Source organism: Blennius ocellaris, assembly GCF_963422515.1.
Source record: "Blennius ocellaris genome assembly, chromosome: 18".
In the NCBI taxonomy this organism is placed as follows: Eukaryota; Metazoa; Chordata; class Actinopteri; order Blenniiformes; family Blenniidae; genus Blennius; species Blennius ocellaris.
In genome coordinates, this window is record NC_137667.1 from 4,081,654 (window position 1) to 4,098,067 (window position 16,414).

Sequence of the window (16,414 nt, forward strand, 5' to 3'; positions counted from 1 at the left end):
TGTGGGGTTTTTTTTTCCTCTCTTCCAACTGACCTTTTGCTTTTCCTCGGTAAAGTATTTTTATTTTCATTGAGTTTTTCTCCATCACTTATCCAGATTTTCAGGTGAGCAGGTGTCGGGCCGTAACTCCCTCGGGTCCAGCTGTTTTGAACCGATGTTTCATGCGGCTGATGTGATGTGGATTGGCCCCCCCCCGCTCTGGGATGCTAATTCTATCTGTGAGCTGGTCGGGTTATTCGGGCTCATTCTGACACCCCCAAACGGGGGCCCGCCGGCGGGTGTGGAGGGAGCTGACAAAACGCACCGTTGGACCGAGCAGAGAAAGCTGTGCCTAATGCAGGGCCCCGATGCCAGGTTACTGTGAATGGCGCCATTGTGTGTCCCAGAGATCTCCGTGTCCCTCAAACAGAGAGCCACTGTCTGGAACTAACCAGGGGGTGTGATGAGTCAAGCAAAGAAGAACCCCCCCCCACCCCACCCCACCCCCCCCCTCCTCTTTCTGCCCTCTTCCTGGCTGGATGCTCCCATCACAGCAGGTTAAGTCACGCTGTGCAGGTAGCGGACCCGGGTGGAGGTGATCTGAGCCGGGATGATGTCGATGGCATTTTCAGTGCTGCAGTACAAGAAGCCCCTCGTGTCGAATCACAACGGGGGGGGGACACCCGGTGACGGAGGAGAGCGTGGCTTTCTCTCCTTCTATTTGTGTTGCCATGCGGTTGAGGTGGAGCGCTCGGTGAGGTGGAGCGCTCGGCGAGGCGGCGCCCGTGTGGCTTCGGGGACAAAACTCCGCGTTACCGCCGAGCCGACGCGTCGGGAGCTTGACGTGCCGCAGAGCGCGTCCTCCAGATGTTGTTAGCTCAGACTGGGCTTTTAACCTTTGACCAGGTCACCTCTTATCTCTCTCTCACACACACACACACACACACACACACACACACACACACACACACACACACACACACACACACACACACACACACACACACACACACACACACACACACACACACTCACACTCACACTCACACTCACACTCACACTCACTCACTCACACTGCCCCGGCCTGTTTTTCTACATAACTCAACCCTTCTGAGATCACTCATTCCCTCCTCTTCCTCCTCCTCCTCCTCCACCTCCTCCTCTCAGGGGACGGGTCGTCTGCCCACCAGTGAGTCGTCTCCTGCCACAGGCTACCTGTCCTGCGTCCAGAAGCCCGAGGCCGTGGTGCACGCCATGAAGGTAACTTGTTTAACTGAACCAGGATCGTTTCCACGATCGTTTACGATCAAGCTCAGCAAATATACACATTCTAATTATACACCCAACACGGGGTTTACTGGGACAATAAGAAGTATTTTTCATTCTGAAGATGTCAGAGCTGCTGGTATGTCGCCCACCGTTGTTCTAATACAATCCGTTGCACTTGATTATATAAGAACTCTCTTTAGCATTTATCTTGTTCCAACAATGGAAGAGTAAGATCTTCACATTTGTTCTAATTGAAGACAACAATTTCTGAAGCTCTTGGGATTTACTAACAGCACGCTGTTAAATTGTTATAAGAACAATTCATTGGCTTTATTACACATAACATGGTCACTCTTTTTTTTAATTATTATTATTAGTTGTGACGAGCACCTTGGCTACCAGAGCGAACAATTGCTACCTCACAAAATTTCACAGAGGGGTAAAATAGACAATTATTGGGAAAAAAAATATTTTTTATTACATATTTATTTCCAGAGCACATGGATATAAGCTGCACCCACCAAAAAAAAAAAAAAAAAAAAGCTTGTAGTTACGTGATGGCATTGAACGCATCACCATATTAGCATTCCAGACAATATATATGATTCATATAAATCATTCTTTTAATTAGGAAATTATTCTTATTGAGCAACACTTGAGTTCACTTAAGTATCAATAGTGTTGTTAATTTTTCCACGTGGCCCTTTGGGAAAATTGGTCATCGGCCTTGAATTAAATGCTACCGTGACTCAAAACCGCCACCCACTGTTGCAAAGTGTCATTACCTCGATAGTAGACATTATATCTTTAAATTCATGTCATATATTGCAAAGACATAGACAATGTATGTGTTTCAATGAAAAAAGTAAACTTTTACTGTCAATACACCGACAGAAATGGCAAAAAGCCTCAGTCTGCTCCTGCAGAGGTTTCTTCTTTATTGAAAGTTTTTGTCTTAGTTGATGCTATATTCATAAAATATAGAATTTAATTGCACATGAACCAAAATGTAATATTTTTTTTGTTATATTCTGCTTTCCAAATATAATATTCTGTGAAATCAAACGTTATTTAAGAAGAGGATATATTTAACTCAATTAAAATGTCATAAATGGTTGAGATGTTTGAGGTTGTTTGCTATGAATGTCAAAGTAGTGTTGCTGTTGAGGCTCCAAAGTTGATTCCTGCAGAAATATATCACGTTCTCAACTGTGCCATCAGGTGCTGGAGGTTCACGAGAACCTGGACAAGCAGGTTCCCGAAGACTACGAGGACGACCTGAGTGAGAAGGAGAAGGCCATCGTGCGAGAGATGTGCAACGTAAGTGTTAACGTCTAACTAACTGAAGTTTACGCCACGATGTTTTGGAGTGACGACGCAAAACTGTTGTTGCGTTTTGGGTGTCGGAGCTCCGAGCCACTGAAAACAGAACTTTAAAAACAAAACAAAAAACTTCCCAAGGTGGAACTTTTTGAAAACTCTCCGACGAGTCGATAGTTCTTCACTTATGTAAGTCGATGGACAATAACAAGAGTGGCTGCATGTGGTTTCATTACAAAAGCAACCAACAGCTCCAACTTGTGGCCTTGGCATGCTAGCTACATGGTATTTCTCCCATTTCCGTGGAGACATTGTTTTCATAACGTAAAGTGTAAACACAAAACTTTTCTGAAACGACGCGTTTTGACTTGAAACGTCGTCGTGTAAACGAGAAACTTGAATCGAAATAAAGTTGAGATGAGGATACATCCTTTATGAAACACATTCTGGCTCTGCATTCATGCCACCAGTGTGACAAATGAGCCGCTCCGGCTCCAATATCCCCTCATTTGTTGAGGCCGTCTGGTGATGGAGTGGGTTTTTTTTTTTTTTTTTTCTTCTTCCTCCGGTTCCATCCTCCCGGTGCAAATCAGGTCAGCATTTGAGCCGCTTTTGCTAATGAGGAACTCATTTAGACTCATTTGGTTTGGAATGACACTTGCAGCAGAGTCCCGGGCACGGCGCTCCCTCTCGCATTCCTTCATTTCACTCTATCCATCCCTTTATCTCCCCTCCCCCTCCCCCTCCCCCTCCCCCTCCCCCTCCCCACTCCCCCTCCCTCCCCCTTGTCCCGGCTCCCAAAGCCAACTCTTAACTGGAAGCCGTGAGTCGGAGGCTCGTAGTTGAGCTGTCAAAGCAATTAAACTGGAGCGGCAGGGAAAAGAGCACTCCCCCCTCCCCCTTCCTCCCACAACTCCATTATTCCTCTTTCCCACTCACCCCCCCCCCCCCCCTCTCCTCGTGTCCCTCCATCCTTTTTTGTTTGGTGCTGAAAAGGCCTGGTCCGGGATAAAAAGGCCCGCTGATTAGAGCGAGGCCGGGCTATCTGGGCCCTGCAGAGGTATGTGACAGGCCAGGAATCTGGGGAGCACTACAATAGTACCTCTGTAATATCACTGAGCGCCCCCCCCACCCCCCCCCCCCCACCCAAGAGGGCCCCTCTCACACACTCAGAGATGGACAGTCAACGGCGGTTCTACTGTAATGTGTGTGTGTGTGTGTAGTCTTTGCAGCTCAAAGTCAAACTGAGAAGAAAGAGTTTTCTCCCGCCGATCCCCTGCGTCTCTCGCTGCTCATCATCTTCCCTTCATCTCATCTCTCTCTCTTTCTCTCTCTCTCTCTCTCTCTCTCTCTCTCTCTCTCTCTCTCTCTCTCTCTCTCTCTCTCTCTCTCTCTCTCTGCCTCTTGTTTGCAGGTGGTGTGGAGGAAGCTGGGCGACGCCGCCGGATCAAAGCTGTCCATCAGGCAGCACCTCTCTGGGAACCAGTTCAAAGGGCCGCTGTAGCTCTGCAAAAAAAAAAAAAAAAAAGAGAGAGAGAGATCAGGATCCACAGTACCCTACGCTCACCTGAAAACGCCGCCATCACGACCCGCCGCGCCGTGCTCCGTACCGCCGTGCAGCACCCCGGAGGGTATCCCGTCAACAGACACGGACACGTTAGCTGTATATTCACGGTATCGTTCTCTCTCCGAGCTCACGTCGACAACTGGCAGCTAGTTTCACTCACTCGCCACTCATTTCTCATGGTTTGGAGGCATTTTGGACACTCGTACGCGACAAACACCCCCCCCCCCCCCCCCCGCCTACAGTCTGTGTCGCTGCTTACTTCGCTCACGTTATGACACGGTTTTTAAAAAGCACAGGCCCGATGAGGCCGCGAGGGCAGGAAATCTGCTGGAACATGAAGGCAACGACGACGTGATATCTTCAGATTACGTTTTTTTTTTTTTTTGATAGTACCTTTCTATAGAGACCCTAGCTCCTGTACCCCGTCTTCCTCCTCCTCCTCCTCGTCTTCCTCCAGTGGTCAATGAGTATAGCTAGCATTAGCATTCTGAAGCCCCGTTTACGCAACGTTTCAAGTGAAAACGCAGACTTTTCCAGAAAGTGATGTCGTTTTCGTGTTGGGCCACTAGGGGGAGCTGTTGGTGGGTGTTTGTACGGAAACGACACACACACACATGCGCACGGAGAACAAAAAATTTTCTAATCATGAACGATGGCGAGTTTCACGGACATGATCAGAAGAACTATTTACCACCGTCGTCGTATCGACGAGTGAACTTGCGGCAGAAGTTTGGGTTTTTTTGCGTTTTCACTTAAAAAATGTAAACGGGGCCGAAAAGTTAACCAAGTGAAACCCACTGTGACCTAGCGCCTTTTGCTCGTAAGACAAGTCTATGGATAATAAAGTCTAGAGATCACTGTTAACTCAATGTATATTATGTATAAAACCATAGCACTACTTCATTGTTACTGTCGATTTTACTTTGAGTTTGTATTCTAGCGTGGCCATGTGATCAACGGTTCAGTTTCAAAAGCACACAAAAACAACCGGACCTTAAAACAGGGTTTGCTGTTAGTTTATTTCTTTTTTTTTTTTTTTTAACTCTTTTCCAGATAGAGTGTTGTTATTCCTTCTCTCTGTAACTTCTGATAAAAGTATCACAGCCATTCTGAATATCCTCATGGGTTTGTTTTTTGTTTTGTTTGTTTTTTTCTTACTTTTTGAAACTAATAAATTCGTATGCTGTGTGCATGCTTGACAATCATTTTCTCAGGTCGGGAGGGCTACAGCTTTACCTTCGCCCATCTGTGAGTTGTGTGTTTGCGCGTGGAAGGGGGTTGAATGGTTGTAGCGTCTGCTTATCAGTCCTTCTATTCTTTTCTTTCTTTTTTCTAATTTGGCTGTTGAACCCGAGTTACGAAGCAGTTGAGGACTGCTGAAGACATTTTCTGAATCCATACAGAAAGGGTAAGAAGAATGCCTCTATCGTTCAGTTCGGATCTTTTTCTTTCTTCTTTAAAAAAAATTTAAATAAACAATTGCAATAAATGAACAAAGTAAAACAAAAGTCCTCTGTTTTTTAATATTTGCTGTTGCTATGGATTCAGCAGGTGTGTTCACGCAGTGCATGTTTTTATTTTTCTATTTCTTAGAATATGAGAAGTCTTCCCTTTGATGTGTCCACACCATAAAACACTTAAAAAAAAAAAAAAGAAGAAAAAAAAAGTATTTCTTGATGTCAGAATGAACAAGCATTGTTTGTCAGAGTATTTATTACCAGGTGTTAGATGGAGATGGGATCGCTCTCTGAAGCAAGGATTTGATTTGTTGAGTGACTTTCCCGTCTCTGGTATCATTTGTTCCAAATTAGAACATCGATAACGGGTCCAAACAAAAAAAAAGAAAGAAAAAAAAAAAACAAACCCTAATCAAAGTCAGATTTTTAAAAGTGACCTTTTTTCTAGAAACTGATTTGAAGCCATGAAACAATTTTGAATACTTTATATATACATATATATTTACAACTATAAATATAAAAATGGCATTTGATTTGAGATGTGCCACATTTTTCCTTCATTGTGTTTTGATTTGGAACCCGACTGTATTTTATCACTCTCTTTTTAAAAACAAGCATCTGTAGTGTTTTTCTTCTTTTTTTTTCTTCTTCTTCTTCTCTGCCTATATCTATAAATCCACCGAGTCCTAGATTCTACAGCGTACATGTCTATTCCTGTAGCAACTAGCATGACTGTAACCTCTTATGAATTTCACCGATAAGATGAGTGAAAAGAAAACCCGATAGGCCACTTTTAGAGAAATCTGGGAGGAAATAAACAAGTTGCTTAATGATGGTGTCAATGGTTTGTTTTTATTCACTCAACGCCGTTTTCTTCACTGCGTGAGTCAGAGCGGCCTCTGCTGGTTGACTCCTGGAATTACAACTACTGTACTAAATATATGGTGCCTCTTGTATTTAAAAAAAAATGGGGAAAAACCTCAAGAACATCTAAATTATTCTACTGAAGTATTGATTTCTATGACTCGTAGTTAAATTATAATGAAAAGGCTTTAATCATTTTAACTTTGTAGTATATTTAGAGTCTATCAAAGTTTTTTCTCTTTGAGTTGCACTTGGAGAGCAGAAATTACTGGAAGCGTTGAACTAATTTTAAAGTTATGGAAAACACCGAAATGCCTATTTTTTTTATGAGGAAACAGTTAAAACAATAATAAAGGGCAAGGGAGGTTTATTTATAAAAGCACAATTAGTAGGCCCGAGACCATTCAAAGCTTTATAGACGAGAAGTCAAAATTTTGAATGAAATCCTTTGTCACACAGGTGCAGACTGAAACGCAGGTTTAATGTGCTCCACCCTCTTTGTGGTACATTTTTTTTTAACTAGTTTAATCATAAGTCACACAAATATGTGACTCATGTTAAGAAGACATAGCTAAAATATATTGCGAAACAAACCAGACCTAAATATCTTACTTTATCAATATTGACTAAACTTAATCTGCCACAGAAAACAGAAGCTTGACTGAAGCGCATGAAGTCGGTTCTCACAAACATCTGATGTGTATAAATTCCTCAGGGCCAGAACAAATGGGTTATTGTCAGAAATGATTTAAATCAGATGCGTTGGGAGTTTAGAAGTGTGTCCAACGTGGTGAAAATATGCATTGGATTGTCCAGGTTTGCTTTCCTGTACACATTCTGTGTGATGCAGATGTACACAGAAAACAAGGGACGGGACTAAAAATAAGTGTGGAACAAATAAAACCCAGGATCTAATGGGAGCAGAAACATTGTGTAATATAGTAATTCAGTCACACACACACACAATGTACAGCACACATATTTAAAGCGACGGTCCTTTTAACTGCACATTCTGCCCTCTCAGCATTTCTGTTGTTCACCACCAAACTGTGGGAATGTAAAGAGGAGGACAAACAGGCTGTGGGACTTCGAGAAATAAAGGGAAAAGCAAAACGTGTGACGAGGGCGGCGGAATATAAAAGAGAACAATCAGTTTGATGCAGTCGAAGTGAAAATGAAACGTTTTATTGTCTCACGGTGACATGTCAGACAGTAACTGAGGAATTAAAAACAAAAACCCAGGACTTATAATATATCCTCAACAAAAATAAAGATTGGACAAGTGTTTGTTGCGAGATCTTAAAAGTGGAAAACTTCTCTGGGGTCTGACAACCGAACTGTCCAGGCCTCACTTCTTCAAAGTCTCTTTTGCGAGGATCCAGCAGCGGCTTGTCGGATTGTTCTGGTGGCGCCGCGGCTCCTCACTCCTCTACTCTGTAAAACACGAGCGCCCCCACCCGCCCCCCCCTCAGTCCGTGGTTGGCGATCACGCCCTCATCTCATCCACCCGCCGCGGTTCATGGGCATGCCGGGCGGCGGCGGGAGGGGCACCTGCGACTGTCCCGGGGGCCCCGGGGGCGGGGGAGGGTAACCGGCGGGGGGCAGCCCGATCCCCGGGGGAGGCACGTGGCCCGGCGGCATGCGGGGCGGCGGAGGCGGGGGGTAGCTGTTGTAGCCGGGCGGCGGGTAGGACGGCGCCAGGCTGGGCGGCGGGTAGCTGGTGGGAGGGGGCGGCGGGCCCGGGGGCGGCGCCGCGGGGGGCGGGTAGACGTGGTACGGCGGGATGGGCGGGGCGTAGCTGGGAGGCATGGGCGCGTAGGACGGACCCTCCGTCTTCATCAGGGACTGCAGGCTCTGGTAGCCCTCGCCCGACATGTAGGAGCTGGTGGTGGACATGATGTAGTTGGAGGGCGGCGGGGGAGGGGGGCGGTGGGGGAGCGGGGGCGGCTGGTGGGGTGGGGGAGCGTGGGGCGGCGGCGGGGCGACCTCGTTTCCGGGTTCTGCTTCCGCCGGGGGAGCTGGAGAGAGAGAGGCCGTAGAAAAGGACAATAAAGTAATATAAAGATTTTTTTTTAAAGGCGGGGGAGGGGAGGGTGTGGTGGGTCTTACCTGGAGGAGGCTGGGACGTCGGCAGCGGGGGCATGGGGCTCTCCAGCCGGGGAATCTTTGAAACAACTTGTTCTGGAAAACATGCGGATTGCTCAGTAAAAGAGTTTTACAATCTTCGTCGATCCGTCACGAAATCAACCTCGGACATTTCCACTGAGGTTATTTCATGAATCTGTTGGTGGATAAACAAAGATGCATGTAATCACAGAAATAGATGGACGTGTCTTACCTGGAGCCTTTGGTTCATCCTTTGGGGATGGCTGGAACAAAAAACAAACAAAAAACAAGAAATCTTAAACTTCATTTTGAAGCAGCAACACACAAAAAAAAATCACATTATTAAAATATTATTCGCATTATAACCGTCTGTACTTACAGTTACATGTCTAGATTCAAGGTGAGATGAAAACTGGGATTAATTTCACTTTTATATAAATTCAATGTCTGCACAGCTTTAGAAACAGAACTCAACCATCCGCTTCATCGCTACGATCTGTATGTTACGAACTTAAACGAACTTCCTCTCATGCACAGAGGAATGTTTTATTTTTTAGGAGCCATTTATGCTTATTGTTGGCAGGTTATTTAGTTAAAATTTTTTTCTTGTTTTGACACTTGGTGGTAATTAGACAAGTTATATACTAAGAGGTCATCGGTGAAATAAATAATAAACTAAATTGCAAATAGCTGGATTGGAGGGTCAAAATTAATGCAATACTAAATGTCTTTATATAATTTCTTACGAGATTTACTAAAATTAACACATTAAAGTGGCATCCCTCAGGCTGGGTGAATAATTCGATTCTATGACATCATCAGCCCAGTGGGCGGAGCTCGTCCTCACGTGTGAGCGCTTGAGCTGGCGTGCGGGGCTGCCACCCTGAGGGGACGTCTTCTTCGGGGGTGGTGGGGGAGGGTTGGCGGCCGGGGGCGCCCCCTGCGGGGCCGGCGGCGCCGGGATCGGCAGGGCCGGCGGGCGCTCCTTCTCCTGGATCTGCTGGGGGATGGGCTTGTTTCCCTGCGAGTACAAGTCCAGGATCTGGTGGCAAATATCTGGGAGGGCGGGACGGGCGTGTGGTTACGAAAAAGAAAAAGAAACAAAAAAACAAAACATATCTGGCGAGACGCTTGACGAGCGCGTTTGCGATGAGCACCTTCGAGCAGCTCCACCGGGACGTCCTGCACAAACTGCTCCCACCAGCGGCGTGACGACTGCTTGGCGGTCCACTCCTGGATGTCAAACTTGCACAGGCGTCCTGCCAGGTACATGACCGCCACCGCGATGATCTCAGGCTCCCACTGCAGGGACAGCATGGTGCACAGGCTGCCGGAGACACACACACACACACACACACACACTGCGGTTTTAGTGATTGCCCAATACACAAGAGACGTGCTTTTCACGTTAAAAAAAACGTAGGACCCTAAAAAGGTCATGCAATAGAAAACAAGGGACAAAGGAGAGATGATGTGGCGTGCGACAGAGGCCTGTGGCCGGATATGAATTGAGGACATTGCTGTTATGTGGTCTGCATGTTAAACCGGAGTGCCGCCGCCCTCATATGAATCACTTTGCTCGTCTGCAAGGCCTGTTGCATAACATCTACGCTCGTGGTGAACACCCAACCAGCAGGCTTCCTAAAATAACTTCATCAGGAGTCGGTGTGTTTTCATGTCCTACCTGTCATTGACGAAGGTCCAGGCCATCTGCAGCACTTTGCACACTTTATTCTTCTCTCCTGGAACGCAGAGCGTGTTGGTTACTTGCTCTCGGCACCGGAATCCACCGGAGGTTTCGTGGACCTGTTTCCCATCTCACCTTTGAGCTGCTTGACGTAGCGCAGCAGGAACATGTAGGGATGCTCCACCTGAAGGTCGAACTTGATGGTCTGCAGCAGGATTCTCTCCAACACCATCACCTCCTCCTGTTGAAACAAGCAAGATTACTCAAAGGCCGACACGATAAAGCAACATTGCCAAATATGTGATGCTAGGATTCTACAGGGAGATCCGTGGGTAAACGATGCGGAAAAACCTGAGATTGTAGTCATTTTCAATCAAACCTTATACTTAACGCCACAAAAAAGGAAAAACTTAAAAGTTCCCGGTTATCATGGCACTATTTTACCAGTCTGGCCTGGTCAAGATGATATTTGGTTGCATGTGAACTCAAATGGGTTTGACAACCTCTAAATGAGATAAAAGTATAGTTTTTTCCCCCATTTAAAGTAAATTAATGATCGTTATTCAATCACAATTTAAATCTGAAGATGGAAATTAATGCTAAATATCTGCAAAGCAATACTTAATTTTAAAACAAGAAGAATAATTTGGTCACGTGTAGACAAATATTTCAAGGAGCTAAATATAGACTTATTTACATTACTTTATCTTGGTTAAATAATCTTTGCTCAGTTATTCATTCTGACGCTGATCTTTACGATGTAAAAAAAAAAAAGGAAGGTAGAAAGAACTCGCACCTTCGGATCATCTCCAAACTGAGCAAACTGCACGTCGTTCAGGAGGCTGCGGGCCGTTTTAATGATGTCTTTGCACTTCTTGGGCGTTTCCTCAACTTTCCCGGCCAGGAAAAGACAGCAGGCACCCGTCACCTGAAGACCAAATAAATAAACACACGGTCAATCACACACCTTAAGCACACGGCGAGGGATTTGAGATAATTACCAACTGAACTTACATATCTGGGAAACTGCTTGAAGGAGTGGAACATGTAGAAGCGGTGGAAGTAAATGATGCCGGTGGCCAGCGTGTCATAATGTCTGAAGGTGAGTTAAGGGACTGAGAGTAAAAGATGTTATGATTTTAAGACATCAGTGGCTTTACATTGGTATTGCATCCTGTGACGAGTTACAATAACTCAGGAGGTTGAACTTGTTCAGCTTCTCTTTTCTCATATTTCAACACCAGCAAAGGATACAGTCCAAGTCGGGTCCCCACGTCAAATATGAAACGGGCTCCCTCTCTGCGATAGCGGGCTTCAGTACCAGGGTCCAGGCCCTCGGACTGAGACGGCGTGTGGGCTAGATCCTTCTTGTCCCAGTACCAGCATGGCTTGATGTGATCCAGGATTGCTTGGCCACCCATTAAAAAGTTGTCCTTAGGTTCCTTCATTGATTGGGGAGACGGGGTGGATGGACCCGCTCCACTGGACTATGAGGACAGGGAGGGAAGAGAAAACATTCAGTCATCCAGAGTGTGTGTCAGGAATTCTGTGTGCCCGTCAATAAACAACCACATTATCATAATAACGGCCACATTTTTAATGGTAATGACCTGCAAAGTAGGTTGTTTCATGCAACACAGGCCAGATGATTGTAAAAATTTAAAAAACCCTACAGAATAACTGAGGAAGTTAAGTCTAATGTGCTTTAACAGGCCATCTCATTCATCCAAACTAATGCTAGCTGCATGCTATCACCCTGCGATGCTCGATAACTTCCAGTCCGCACCACGTACGAAGCCACACAAAAACGAGTTTAAGAGAAGGGAGTGACATATAGACACTCGTTATAACACAGAAGTCACGACCCAGGACCCTCCACTTCTCCGGGAGTGCGTATCCGCCTGGATCTACTTAACCCCGGCTAGCAAACTCAACACGCTCCAAGTACCAAATAAGCCCTTAACTAGTTCAAATGCAGCCGTTTCCCTTCGCGGCTTTCGGCGATAAGACACGAATCTTACCTTTAACATGTATGCGTCCAAATAAATCGCCTATATCAACCAATAGTGACAGTAATCCGCCGTTTTGTTTATTTTAACAACAAGTTTGCTAACTACTGATCAACAACGGTCCCCATTGTGACAAGGGCACCGCCATTTTGCACGTCCAGCAGGGGCGGGACTACGACGTCATCACGCAGCGAATATAATGTAATATAATTTTGTTTTATGTTTCATTAAAAAATAGTTTGGTTAATGATTTAAAATCGCAAGTTATGCTACTAGTAAATTATAACAACATAATTTCGTTTTTTATTTCTGAAATATATTAAAATGCATTAAAATGCTATTCCTAAAAGTGTCCACTAGAGGGTGACAAATAATTGCTCGTAAGCATCTGCAGCCATGACCGGATGCTTCTTCCATGATGTGACTTGACGTGAAGACTTGCCTGGAAAAACAAGTAAGTGCATCAAACACTTTCCATAATGAGGCACAAACTGCACACAGACTTGCAATGTTTTAGTTGAGCACTCTGTCCAGAATTTGTTAATCTAGTTTACCAAACCTGCTGCAAACCTGAATGAATCCAAATTTCGACATTAGATAGGAAAAGCGTTGCTCTAAATATAGAAAATCAAACTCCCACGTGTTCACGTGCGGAACTATTTTTCACGGAGAAATTGGGACTTGTTTTGCAATGAGAGTTGTCCTTACCATATTTACTTATATTGCCTGCAAATAATTTGAAATAATCCCCAGTTGTGTTTTATAATTAAAGATAATAACTTCAAATATCAATTTGCATCAAAGAAATCAAGTATTTTCTTGTGCCATTGACAAAAAGCGTGTGAGAACTGATCATAATTGACTCACTCAGTGTGAAACCATCACTGGTTTACTTTACACAGAACTTCGGATAAGAACTTGTTTTCACTCAAGTGCTGACAGTCACCTTAGTGAAAGCGCCAAATTACTTACCCTAAGTAAGAACAATAAACTTCCCAAAGACTTACATTTCACCTTAGATATTGTAGTGTATACCAAACGGTCAAATCTTACTTCATTGCGGCCCCTCCCATCCTCCCACACACCACTGTGCAAGTAACAGCAAAGACTGTAGGTATCAGTTGCAATCTGATGACTCACATTGGTATGTAAATTAGAAGAAGTCGAGATCCAGACACAGAGCATGCAGCCTACACACAGATTAAGAAAGTACTAACGTCTATTTCACTGTGCGCACACCACAAATAAATCAAATCACCTTTAATACACATGCACGCTTTGCAAACTGCAGGTATATTAAAAAAGTGGAATGCTGGAGGACAGCGCATTGTCTTCCATAAATATGTTTGCAGGGTCACAAACTCATCACAAAGAGCTTTTTTTGTTCTTCTTCTAATTTGTCACTTAAAAGGAGTCAAACAAATGCTTGTTTCCTGATCTGCATGTGATCTGATATACCTGCTTGTTGTCAAGCGGCACAATACTACATACACTGCAGAACATTTCAAGCTGCTTTGCAAGTTTTCTCAACTTAAATACAAAAACTTGAAATTCAAAGTGATTGAAGTTGACTTATCTACAGTCAACTAGTTGTCTCAATGCAGAAGTTTGAGTTATGATATTGATAAATGTTATATTTTTGTCATAATTATTGTAAGTTGGTAATTCAATTTCAAATCAATAGTGAGCAAATTAATAGAATTACTCTTAGCTATTGAAAGGAGCATTGATTGTATTGTGTTTTAACAAGACAATGCATAAAGTAATGAACTAATCCAAACATGTTCTCGGTGAAGCGTGTGAGACAAAAACAATACATTTGCAGTGTTTTTGCCATATTTCTATTATCTGGGGGCTTTAGAAGACATAAAGTGACTTAAGTAAAAATAAAAAAAAAGGTTTATATTAATTGACTCAATTATAATTTGGTAATACAAAAATTCTATTAATGTATTTTCACTGTTGTAGATTTATCATGGCACATTGATATGATTTTGAGAAGCCGACTTGGGATTGGTAGTTCAAATCCCACGTGGACACATGCATGACCTTTGAACCCCATCAGCTTCCGGGAGCCTTAATGTGGCCTCCTACTGCATCCTGTTGGTCAATGCAGGAAAAAATTAAGCTCCCAAGAGGTTCAATAAACTATGATGAGTTCAGTTTTTGTTAATGAGGTAGACAGTTGGATTGGTTACTGACATATAAGCATGGGTTTCCATCACATGACCTGCAGGCGTTTAAGGAAATATCAAGTTTTGCAGAGCAGCGAAGCTCTAATTATTAATCATGGACATTAGTTGTGCGATTAAAGCTAATATTTGGTGTAACCTTTGCAGTCTGCGTGATTAAAACTTGCTTGATAATGACGATCTCCTCAACGTGACGGAGGCAGAGACAAGTAACATCTTCGTGCCTCACTTCTGAGCACAAAAAAAAAAAAAAGAAAGGCCAGCATTGAATCATTTACTCCGTCCAAATTAAAATTTGGAATCTGCATGCATTATATATTCACCCCTGCTCGGACAAATCCTCTTAACGGCGGGAGAAATTGTCAGGATGTGTCCTGTAGAAAAGTAAGAGCCTTGTCTCGTTGTATCGCCCGTAGCAAGGGAGCATCTCAATCTGTCACTCAAAAGACACACACACACACACACACACATGCACGCACACACACACACACACAACCACGGTAAATCAGCTTATGAATAATATATACTTATACTTTCTTTATTAATATTAAACATTGCATAATGAAGCACCGACTATAAGCAAATCCCAGAGCAATATTCACATTACCACCAAGCTCTCCTGCAGTGGACCTTTCATTGTTTATGTCAGTCCTGTCACATTGTGGTTAAACACATCAAAAGAAGGGCTGCTCTTGAGAGCTTTGAACACTTAACCCTGCGCAACACAAAAAAAAAACCTCGTTCACTTTTTGAAAATTGTATCGCCAACCGCATGTGTGTTCCTCTATTTTAAGATGGCTCCGGTATTAAAGTCGGGTTTTTGTGCTCTTTGGGGAGTAAACAGATGTGGGAGATATGAAAAATGGAGGATAAAAGGAAGGATGTGACCCAGAATCAAAGGCGGTTGAGCCTCGTGTACTTTTGTCCACTCCAGTGCACGAGAGTCCCTCTTTGACTTTGTCACTTTTTTTTCCCTTTTTTTTTTTAAATCCTCCAACATGAATTATGAAAAATTATTTTAAAAAAAACTGCATAAAAACCTGCAGATTTGGGGTGCGAGCGTGTACATTATGTCTGTATTTAGTTGGACAGAACTTTCGCCGGCCTCGTCTTCTCGTGTCGCCGACGTTCGCCCCGCGGTGTGCTCAGGTATTTCCCCGCTCCACGACGGCACTTAACCGGGAGAGCGGCGTGTCTCCTCAGAGGCAACAACTTTGGACTTAAAACCTTTCCTGTGTCCACAAGCAGGGTATTTGTGGTTTGTTGGCCCCGCGCAACCCAGCTTAAACTGCCTTTGCCCGGAGCCTGCAGATACAAGCTATAATGGAGACATTGATGTATTATTGAGAAACCCATGGGTAAGGATCAAGGAGCTGCTTGCAGCCAGCAGGGAGAGAGAAAGAGAGAGAGAGAGAGAGAGAGAGCGAGGGAGAGTGTGTGAACTAAGGATAATGTTTTGGGGGTTTTTTATTTTTCCGTCTGCATCCAATATGTCCACAACTGCTTGGTGCTCTCTTGGCCCGGCGTGAAGAAGAAGGAGACATTCCGTGTACTATCACAAACTGAATTTACGCGCGGCGGTCAAAGCAATATGCTCGACAACACGCTCGGCCTTATCGGTGAAAGATGGCTGTTGTGCCGCGGCGGTTTTTCCACGTGGCGTCTGCCGAGGTTACGTCTGCTTGAGCCAGAGCCGAGATGACATTTCATTTATATAAATAATTACTGCCCTGAAAGTCCCCCAGGCCTGCCCCGAAGCAATCAAACTTCTAATGCTCTTAAATTTGCCCACCATGTTTTATTAATGGCGGGGCTGTAAAATGTATTGCAGCGAAGCCGCACACTTTCTCCGCTGATCCGCGAGGAAATAGTGTCAACTTTAAATGGCCGTGCCAGGCTTTTATTCTTCTTCAACAATGCATTTCAGCCATATTACTGCACGCGTTTTGATATATATATTTTTT

At 44.2% G+C, this 16,414-nt stretch overlaps 2 protein-coding genes across 5 annotated transcripts in view; one reads left to right on the plus strand and one right to left on the minus strand.

Annotated features, from left to right (window-relative positions):
- ccdc85cb (coiled-coil domain containing 85C, b) overlaps positions 1-5,323 on the plus strand; it is a 46,416-nt gene extending 41,093 nt beyond the window's left edge. For all 4 annotated transcript variants that reach the window (XM_080514496.1, XM_080514497.1, XM_080514498.1 and 1 more), the window contains 3 exons: positions 1,147-1,239; positions 2,470-2,568; positions 3,983-5,323. In XM_080514496.1, the coding sequence (XP_080370622.1) occupies positions 1,147-1,239; positions 2,470-2,568; positions 3,983-4,072 (282 nt within the window). In that variant the 3' untranslated portion in view covers positions 4,073-5,323. The remainder of the gene's footprint in view (positions 1-1,146; positions 1,240-2,469; positions 2,569-3,982) is intronic.
- Positions 5,324-7,657: 2,334 nt separating this feature from the next.
- On the minus strand, positions 7,658-12,396 carry ccnk (cyclin K). Its single transcript, XM_080514191.1, has 11 exons — positions 12,271-12,396; positions 11,504-11,736; positions 11,264-11,345; positions 11,046-11,177; positions 10,385-10,490; positions 10,247-10,304; positions 9,720-9,889; positions 9,410-9,618; positions 8,795-8,825; positions 8,566-8,637; positions 7,658-8,474 (listed from the first exon to the last, which is right to left on the minus strand). The coding sequence occupies exons 1-11, from the start codon at positions 12,277-12,279 to the stop codon at positions 7,951-7,953; spliced, it is 1,626 nt and encodes a 541-aa protein (XP_080370317.1). The 5' UTR covers positions 12,280-12,396; the 3' UTR covers positions 7,658-7,950.
- Positions 12,397-16,414: the final 4,018 nt, after the last annotated feature.

What these genes read in the sequence shown, in the direction of transcription:
- ccnk (XM_080514191.1), bottom strand. An exon ending in GTGGGGACCCGACTTGGACT is followed by an intron (nt 11,346 to 11,503) that starts GTATCCTTTGCT and finishes ACTCACCTTCAG; the next exon opens with ACATTATGACACGCTGGCCA. An exon ending in AGTTTGGAGATGATCCGAAG is followed by an intron (nt 10,491 to 11,045) that starts GTGCGAGTTCTT and finishes TTGTTTCAACAG; the next exon opens with GAGGAGGTGATGGTGTTGGA.